The 10,007-nt window shown below is 43.4% G+C and overlaps 1 protein-coding gene across 1 annotated transcript in view; it reads left to right on the forward strand.

Annotated features, from left to right (window-relative positions):
* aqp9b (aquaporin 9b) overlaps positions 1-10,007 on the forward strand; it is a 16,303-nt gene extending 6,296 nt beyond the window's left edge. Inside the window, exons 5-6 of the mRNA XM_008300443.1 lie at positions 16-233; positions 9,709-10,007. Of these exons, the coding sequence (XP_008298665.1) occupies positions 16-233; positions 9,709-9,871 (381 nt within the window). The 3' untranslated portion in view covers positions 9,872-10,007. The remainder of the gene's footprint in view (positions 1-15; positions 234-9,708) is intronic.

Genomic DNA, 10,007 nt, shown 5'->3' on the forward strand with positions numbered 1-10,007 from the left:
GCTTTTGTTTTGAAGGTAATTGCAACCGGCGCACTGATCCTGTGCATCCTGGCCATCACCGACAGGAAGAACATCGGCGCTCCAAAAGGCATGGAGCCTCTGTGCATCGGCCTCATCATCATGGCCATCGGAGTGTCCATGGGTCTGAACTGCGGTTACCCAATCAACCCGGCCCGAGACCTCGGCCCGCGCTTCTTCACCGCCGTGGCTGGGTGGGGCATGGAGGTGTTCAGGTAACTTCACTGATCTAGAAGCAAAAGTGTGAAGTGCAGGGACTGAGAGCTTCTGATATTTGTTGGGATTATTACAGAAAGATTTGGGGGAAATGGAGCATTTACACTCTGCAGTGTTGGAGACGTGTGATGTAAGAAACCCAGTTCAACCAAGCGGCTGCTCTTTCTCATGCCACAGACAGAGCAGCGTTTTAACGCCGTCTCTGCTCGCCTCACAATCTGAATTAATATTTCAGTAACCATGTGCATATTTCCCGCATTTTGAAAAAGGGCTTTGGGATTTAAGTGAACCGGGAGATATTCCAAGCAGATGCAGATGAAATATTCAGCCCTTCGTTACTGAAATGGCACTTGTGTGTTCCTCTTTGCCTTTGTTCATGTTCTGAATTTTCATTTTGGTTTTGCTGAAAAAGATATCGCACTATAAAGCCGGTCAGCAGGCAGGAATCTGGAAAAAGCAAATATGCATAATAGAAAAAAACATAACCCTTCTCCTGCAGCTTTTAAGCTCCTCCTCTCATCCATTCATGGCTTCACCTGGGATTCAAACCCCAGCATCCCAAGTGAAAGTCTAACCGAATGCACATCCTACAGTCAGTCAGCTCCATTTATATCATCCCATGTGATCGGAGAAAAGCCCTGCGGTTGGCTAAAATCTCACGTGCTACATTTCCCAAAGCCGGAAAACGGAGCCAAGAACAAGCGCTGAAATCTAGTTTTCTATTAGACCACTCATGATACAATACGCCAAAAGGTTAGTATGGAATTTGGACAACAATGTAAGAATTTAAATATTGCCTACTCCAGCTTTAATCGGATTTTGAAGATCAAAAACAGTGTTCTGATCAAAATGTCCTAAAGCACATGCAAATTGTTTAAATACAAAACTTAAGCTAAACAGTGTAGTATAAATTAATTTGTCATCCTTGGTTTAGTCAGACCATTCCCAAGCGCCGTGCAGGAATGGTCTGATTGCACTTCATTATTATTATTGCTGTGTGGCTTGTTTGTCTTTGAACCAATCCCAATCTTCTTGGGTGGTGCTTAGCCCAGAATATAGTGATGGTGTCCCCTCAGCATAGTGACAGGGGACATGCTTTGGTGGAATTTGCATGCAGAGAGGTGAACATTTTGATTGAAAATTGATGATTTACTGAAAAAATCTGCTGTGTCAGTGTTGTCGCCTGGAGGTTGTTGTTTTTACTTCCAGTGGTGCAGTCGAGTTTGAAAACAGTGACTGCGTAGACAATGGCACAGTTATGCCCATAGTCTGCATCTGGTGAGTCAGACTGTACTCGGTTAAAGGCTCTCTGTTGAGGTTTTGGCTGCTGGTACCACTCTGGAGCAGTATTTTGTCGTTACCACAGACTGTACAAATAAGGATGAGCTGTCACATGAACGTAGCTCCTTTCATCCATTAGCTGTAGCCTTCAAAATAATGTGTCTCAAAGTGGGGTTTAGCTGTTAATGACGCTTGTCAAAGGGTCCGCTAATTAATTTAAAACATTCTTATTAATTATTAGAATTGTACAAATTCAAGCATACAGGCATCATATGTAATACCTTCAGTTATATTGATTATTTAAGAGCTGCTGTGGGAGATGACAATGTGTGCTCTGTCTTCTACCAAGCAAAGGAAGCCAAGCTAAAGCTCTATCTGACAATGCAGCATCTAAGTAAATCCTTCAGTAAATCCTAAAGACTTTTTCCGACAGGAGGTCGAGTAAAACGCCTGCCAGAGAAGGCGAATGGTTCATCTGGCAGTAGTTTAAAAAAACAGCACAGTTAGTTAGTGGGTGGTTCAGTGGATTGTAAAAAGCAAGAAGCTGAACACAGCTGGTGAAGAACTGTTACAAACATCTATCCAGGAAATCAGCAACAAAACAGCTGCATTTATGTAAAAAAAAAAAAAAACACTGAGTTGTGGAGAAGAAAAACAGAAGCGTGTCCACAGCTGATGGTTTTTCTTTAACCTGTGAGTGGATCCGTTGCCGAGCCAACACGTCACCTCGTACTCCTCTGATTCGACCGCTAACGTTTGACACTTTGTGGCCTGAGTTTCAACAGCTTCCATCAGCTGCTGGAGTTATCCTGAGAGATGGGAGTAAGGTCCAGCAGGTGTCTCATGTAGACTTTGGCCCACTCTTACAGAGGAATGTCCTGATATCTGAAGCCATGAAACATGTCTCTGTTTTCCTGTGACTTAGCTGCATGAGTCTTTACCCTGCACAAGTTCAGGACATGCTTGAACATGATAGATGACATTATACTCCCATCAGCTATAACCGACACACACACAGTACTAGCAAATATTGTGGAGTAGATTGTGTTATATAATACACACACACATTTCAGATACTGTCTGTATGTTGCAAACAGAGAGGACAAGGTGCATCGCTGTCTCATCTTCACTTTGGACTTTGCCAAGAGTACAAACAGAACTGTAATACTGCATATATACATATATATAAACTAAATGGTCCATAACTGCAGACTGTGTATACCACACTCCTATGTAATACCAGGAGGCATTTCCAAATCATAAAAACACATAAAGGCTGTGCAGGCAAAGTTTTACAAGTCTTGTATTATCTGTACAGCTAAAATATGGCACTGCTGCTCTGAGACCTGAAGTAAGGAGTACCACTGAGTGGACACTTTTCACTTTAATTCCTACTTAGACAAAGAAATGTGATGACTGGAAAGCTGGAACTCGTCTCTCTGGTCAAACTGTTTCAAGCTCTGAGGAAAAATTACATCGACTCTCGCGCCAGTTCAGAAAATTCTTTCCCCCAAAATCTCTGCAATATTGAAAAGGCACGGCGACGGTCGTATCCTAAAATATTCAAATCTTCTAGCAGGAGCTGATCTCATCAACCCCTGGCTCATTTCCACCGAGGAGCTTTCTAACTAACCAATGAACTCCTGTTGCCGTCCAGATCCTTTCAGGTCATGTTCAGTTTCTTCCGCTCTGATAAAATCTGTTGTCCCGGTTTACAAGAACGTCTTTCGTCGCGCCCAAAAAACAGACGTACCACCAGTTCTCTGAGGCTTTCTTGCTACAACCTGTACTTCCATCTGATCCAACCATGTATCTGCAGACATGACTGACTTTCTGCAGTGGCAATACTCAAAATAAAAGGGTAGAGTTTCCGCCTTTGGCTAACAAGTCAAAGCTCTGCTCGTGTTGACTGTCTCCGTCTGTTCGCTCCTTTGCCCTCAGTGTCCTGTCAACACCAGCCCTGCCTTGTCCCAGTCTTTCTAACCCCTGCCCTGAAAGTGTCTGTGCATGTCGCTGTTTAAATGCAATGAGGGTAGCTGATTCGCTCGCCAAAAAAAAAACCCCAAAGAAACACTGCTTGGATAATAATGAAGCCCTTAAATAGGCCGTCTAAGCACTGACTTGACTCAAAACGGAGGGGTTTTCAAAGCAGAAATCTTACTTTAACATGAAAATAACGGCTTTAACTACAGTTTCTGATGCTTTCTGTCGCTGTAACTGTCGCCAGATGGCTCTTTACAAATATGTAGGAAGATTGCTCTAATGCACATATAAGCTCGTGTCATCAAGTATGCGCTCAATCTGACATAAGCTTTTGCATTTATTACATAAACACAGATGCTACACATGCAGAGTAAAAAAAAAAGACGCTCCGGGCAGGCTGAGGCTTTCTGTACATTACATTTCTTTTCAGCGGCGTCAATGTGACCCGCTGGGCGTCTGTCTCCTGGCCTGATCATCTTAGCCGTGGCCATAGATTAAAGTCTATAATCCAGCCACCTCCCTCCTCTGGTCTACTTCCTGACCGCTCACAGGAAATCAAGATGACCCGTTCGGCCGCTTGTTTACCTTCAGGCTGGTGCAACAGCGCTGTTAACTGAAGCCCTTTCACCTGCATTAAAGGCTCCCGATAGCCACATTAACCGGCAGGACGCTAATCTCCCTCCGGCTGAGTGAAAGAGTCCGTCTGAGGGGAGCCAGAGGGAGAACGAGGTCACATGCAGCACGTCTGACAAACAGAGCTCCTTAAGACTTTCCTGTAATCTGGGATAACTGTGTATAACTTGTCTCAGGTAGGGTGATACGGAGATAAACATACACACACCGGAGAGGCAGTGGATGCTGGTTCGGTTGGACAGCAGCAATTGCATGTGGCCATTTTTTATTTTTTAAATTCCAAAGTGAAGCAGCAGAGACCAAAGTATCCTGACTTCTACTGTCTGATAAAGGTCAAGCTGAACACTCAGTTTCCTGTAATGCAGCTAAATATTGAGCGTCCTTTATGACCATCCATTCGTGTCACGTCAGACTCTCCATAACGACAAGTTTATGACTTGTAAGTAGCATTCGGATCAAAGTTCTAGTTCTGATCGGAAAGCTTTTCTGAAAGCTCCATCCTCCTCATCTCTGCACGATGAGCAGCGGGTCTCGGCAGACCTGTCATCATTGTGACTTTATTAGATTTTTGTTAACTCGCGGGCTTAGGAGGTGCAGATGGGCAGATTTAATTACCTTTGAGCAGAGCCGGGCCAACAGTTTCCTCTCTCCTCTCATTCTTTGTGCTTAGCGAGGATAATCAGCTGAGCTGGTTGTGGAAAAAAAGGTCAAACTATTCCTTTAAATCCATCCAAAAGATAGAATCTCATATTGCTTGTGTATAGTCTGTGTATGTTAATAAATCGCATTTTAAAACACTGATACGAATGACTGCAGTCAGTTCACACCATCAAAATGAATTTACAAAAATGGGTTTAAAACTTTTCTTAGTCATTTTTTAAATTTCTTCACACATTGATTATCGTCTATTTCTATCTGATGCTTTTGTGTCGTTGCTCCAGAATTAGATTAAGGCGGCTGTGGCTCAGATGGTAGAGGTGGTTGTCCTCCAATTGCAAGGTTGGTGGTTCGATCGTTCACAGTCGAAGTGTCCTTGAGCAACACACTGAACCTGAAGTTGCTCCCAGTGGCAGCTCTTTCCCATTGGTGTATGAATGTGTGCATGAATGGGTGAATGAGAAACACATCTATATAAGTGCACACCATTCACCAATGTAACATGAGCTCAGTCACGTTATGTAGCCTATGCTGCACATCTGACAATATTTTACTGACGGCCCCATTTTGGGAGGATTTGGAGATAAATGTGACCGTTACTCAGACTGGAGTCACCGGCTAGTGTTTGTTGTTGTTGTTGTTGTTGTTCAGATTAAAGTAGCCTCCTTACCCACAACTACGCCACAGCTGATCCAATGATACAAATTTTCAAAGTATAGTCGTTGTAACTCCACTACCTACCAGGTGACAGAGCAGGTTGTGTGGGGATTTGATCCCCGGCCCCTCGACGTGCCAAAGTGTCCTTGGGCAAGACACTGAACCACAAGTTGCTGCCAGTGGCGAGCATGTGTGGCAGCTATTGGTGTGAGGATGGGAAACATGGTCTAGCGCTTTGACAACCAATGAAAAATGGAAGTAAAGTAGAAAAAGTAACAACAGCGTTCTTATAATAATAGTTTACACAATATATTGTCTTCAAATGATCGGCTGGTCAGTTATTTCATACATAATGTGGTTGTGCGGCCGAGTCTGTGGCTTTAGTGTCACATGCTAATGGTGCGGTCCAATTACAAGCATAAGACATGGAAAATTAAGATAAGAAGGTTGCTTTTCATTTTTGTTCAAAACTTAAAATCTTAAGCCAGAAACTAAACAGGAACAATTACAAATTAAGCTGAGAGACAACCTGATTGTGGAGTAATTCTTTAAAAAGTGGATATTATTGACTTCCGGTGATGCAAGCGCTCAGGTCGCCACGTTTTGTCAGAGCTCCGGCACATTATCCTGTTTTCATTATTTCTGTTGGCGTATAAACTCAAACTGAGCGTATTTTAAACCGGGTGATGTCCCTGGATCAATTGTGGAGCAAGACCGCCGGCAAAATGCCCCCAAAGAACGTTACAAAAAAGAAAGATGCACAGGCGGCTTCTCCTCGTGATGGCGATGCTAAGCTAGCAGGTGGCGCTAGCCCCCCATCCATTAGCCGGGAAGCAGACCCGGGACTGACCAGAGCTCTGGAGGCTATGACGGCGAATATTGCTCAGATGATGGACGGAAAGCTGGATAAGATGGCACTCGACATCAAAGCCAACATCTCTCAGAGTTTGAAAGAAGTTCCTGAACGGGTCGGCGAGGCTGAGCAGAGGATCCTCGTGGTGGAAAACGCTTCGGTTGATACTGGAGAACACATGCTAGCTCTGGAAAAGACGGTTACTGAGTTGACGGAGCGTCTCCACGACTACGAAAACAGGAGCCGACGCAAAAACCTACAGATCATAGGCCTGCCGGAGAAGCTGGAGGGGACCAATACAACAACGTTTATGGAGACGTGGATACCCGAGATCCTGCAGCTCGACACCAAATCGGGACGCATCAAGTTGGAGAGGGCACACAGGCTTTGGGGTCCGGAGACGTCCAGGTTTCCCCCCGCCATCAAGATTTCACAACTTCAGCGAGTGATGGACGCAGCCAGACGACTGAAAGACATCCGAGTTGAAGGAACAAGGATTCACTTTTTCCCGGACTTTGCTGCTGCAACACAGAAGAAGCGATGCGAGTTTGACCAGGTGAGGAGGAAGCTGCAGAACATCGAGGGGGCTCGCTACGCCATGATCCACCCTGCTTCATCGAAGGTTGTGGTGAACAACACTGTTGAAACGTTTCCTTCTCCAGAGCGAGCCTCTGCGTTTGTTTACTCTCTCTGGTGGACAAATTCTCACCATTGCTCAGATGTGGTGTTAACTAACATGGGGACTGCCCCACCTCAAAGCACATCCTGCTTATGGTCTTCTGAGTGAACTTGATTTAACCTTTAAAGCATCATATGGACACACCAGTAATATTTGTCTACTAAGCTGCAGTTATTAGAGAAATGCCAGTAGTGGTTATTCATATGATGTTTGCTTACTGCCAACTTGGCAAAACAGCCATCCTGTTTCTCACGACTAGTAACACAGGGACTTTTGTACTTGTGTTTGAGTTTACCTTCCTACGCCATCAGGTGCTATAATCTACCAAATATGTCCCCCCACCCTCCGCTTTTCCCCCCGCATTTTGAGGAGTGGGTTTACTTTATCTCATCTTTATTTTTCATTTGTGGTGGTGGTGGGGGGGTTCATATATTTTCAGTCACTTCAATTTTAATCCACTGTGCCAGCTCGATTAGGAGTACGCTCGTATTTAGGGTCAAGGGTCATCCTAAAGGAGGGTTCGAACTTACCCTCTGTTTGCTCTTAAGTTTAAAGGTCCAGGTCGGGACACTGAAGGACCTCGTGTTGGTGTTTGTACATAGTTTTCTTTTAAGTTTGGCCACTGTTTTGTCGCAGGTTTCCAAAGTGCTCAGTCTGTTTAACTCATTAGTATAATAGTGAGTATCAGCAACAACTCGAAGTACGCTGAAGTCTATTTAATTTAGTTATGAGCATTCCTGATATCAAACTAGGTAACCCTCGATGCCCCACTCCATCTCCATTTAAATGGTCGCCTGAAGGTTTCACTTACCTGGGGATTGCAATCACTCCGTCACTAGAAGCACTACACAAGGCCAACTTTGAACCCCTTCTAAAACGTATTAGGAATGATCTGAACATCTCTACCGCTGTCTCTGTTGGGGAGGATTTCCTTACTCAAAATGAATATCTTGCCGAGACTCCTTTATTATCTTTAAATGGTCCCAATTTTACTTGATAATAAAACTATTAAGAGGGCAAACAGCTGTTTTAAGTTCATTTATTTGGAACAAAAAGAAGCCGTGATTAAAGATGGCTAAGCTACAGATGTCTGTGGAAAAAGGCGGCTTGGCTGTCCCTAATGTTGGACTTCAACAGCTCGCTGCACAGCTTCTCTACACAGCTGATTGGATTAATGGCGACCCAGAATCAGTTTGGTTAGATCTAGAAACATTTAACGCAGGTAGCCCTCTGCCAAGTCTGCTATTTGCCCTAGACTTGAAAAAAATTAAGAGTGTCTCAGCTAATAATATTATAATGAAAACAACTCTGCAGGCATGGCAAGCAGTAAGAGGGCCGTGCAAATACGTTGTCTTCTCCAGCTCCAATACACCATAACATTGATTCTGTCCCAGCCAGCACAGATGGTGGATTTAACATTTGGAGAGGTAAAGGGGTCTTAACTCGAGGGACTTTATTTCATAAAGGAGTGATGCTCTCATTTACAGAAATTGAACCTACCACCACATAACTGCTTCAGATTTTTCCAAGTTCGTCGCTTCATTCAGGATCAAAACAACCACGTCTTTGACCATCAGACCTTGAAAATAGAGCGCCTGCTTCTCAACAGAGGCCGAAAATCAATCCTTGGCCAGTGATATGCTGAACTTGCTAATAATACTAACACAGACTATCTGCGGCAGGTGTGGAATAACAATCTTAATCTCAGAATGGATGAAACAGCACGGGCAGAAATTTGGCAACTAGAAAAAGAGATTTCTATATATAATAGAACCAGAGAGACCCAGTTTAGGATACGGCATCGCTTACAGATCACCCCCCAGCTGAGACATAGGATGAATCCCAGTTTGACAGAAATGTGCTCAGAGTGGAGGTGGGGAGTTACAGCCACTGTGTCTGGTCCATGTGTTCATACTGAGGAGTAAAATTACTGATAAACTTAATTTGATTTTTGATGTCCATCTTCACCCTGATGCTCAGGCTCTGCTCTTTGGCTTTCCCAGCCCTCATATCAAAGGCTCTGATCAAAGAAGGCTGTTTAATGTTCTTACATTTGCTGCCCTTAAATGGATTGATGATACACCTCCTACAATTCTAGGACGGCATAAATATATATTTGAGTTAATACCAGTGGAATATCTAACATGCAGATCCAAATGTAAAACACCAGTTTTATTCAAGACCTGGACACCCTTCTTTAAATAAGCTGGTAAAAGACTCACAAACATTGTTTTAAAGGGAATGGTTGACTGCAGCACTGACAACTGGCAAAATGATATCTTTGGGCCATGATGCTGGATCTCCATTTACTTGGTGATCAGTTGTTATTTATTTATTGCTCATACTTTGTCTGGCAAAATGTAGTTAAGATTTCAAATCTTTTTTAAGATTTAAGAACATCTGTATCCTTATTTCTCTTGAAATCATGAGTTGTTGCTTCACTGTCAGTTGTAACAGACTGAGAATTTCTACATTTGTGATTTCTGTGGCCACTGATAGTTTGTTTTTGTGTCTACTTTGTGTGTTTATGGAAAATGTTAAAAAAAATATTCTTTTAAAAAAAAAAGAAAAAAGGATATTATTGACATTATTGCACTGCAGTGGTTGAACTCCATTGAGGCTAAACGTAACATTTTAAAGGTTTAATTGAGCAGGATCATGTGTAAACGGCACTATTGCTGCTACGTTATATTAAACCATATGTTGTCATAATTGTCTGTTTTACCTGCAGAGCTGGAAGCTGCTGGTGGTGGATTCCCGTGGCGGGGCCCATGGTGGGTGGAGCGGTCGGAGCCGCCGTTTACTTTCTCTTCATTGAGCTGCACCATCCCGAGCCTGAAAAACAGGAGGAGAACAACGTCCAGGACAAATACGAAATCATAACCATGAACTAGGGCTGCAGAGCGAAGCAACAGCAAGACGTAGGAATGCATTTTGATACGTTCCTGAAATAAAATTTAAAAAAAGAGGAAAATCTACCGTCACTGGTTTAATACAGCTCATGTACCTGACGAAACAATTTCATATAGT

This window comes from Stegastes partitus, unplaced genomic scaffold (assembly GCF_000690725.1).
Source record: "Stegastes partitus isolate 25-593 unplaced genomic scaffold, Stegastes_partitus-1.0.2 Scaffold1542, whole genome shotgun sequence".
Taxonomy (NCBI): domain Eukaryota; kingdom Metazoa; phylum Chordata; class Actinopteri; family Pomacentridae; genus Stegastes; species Stegastes partitus.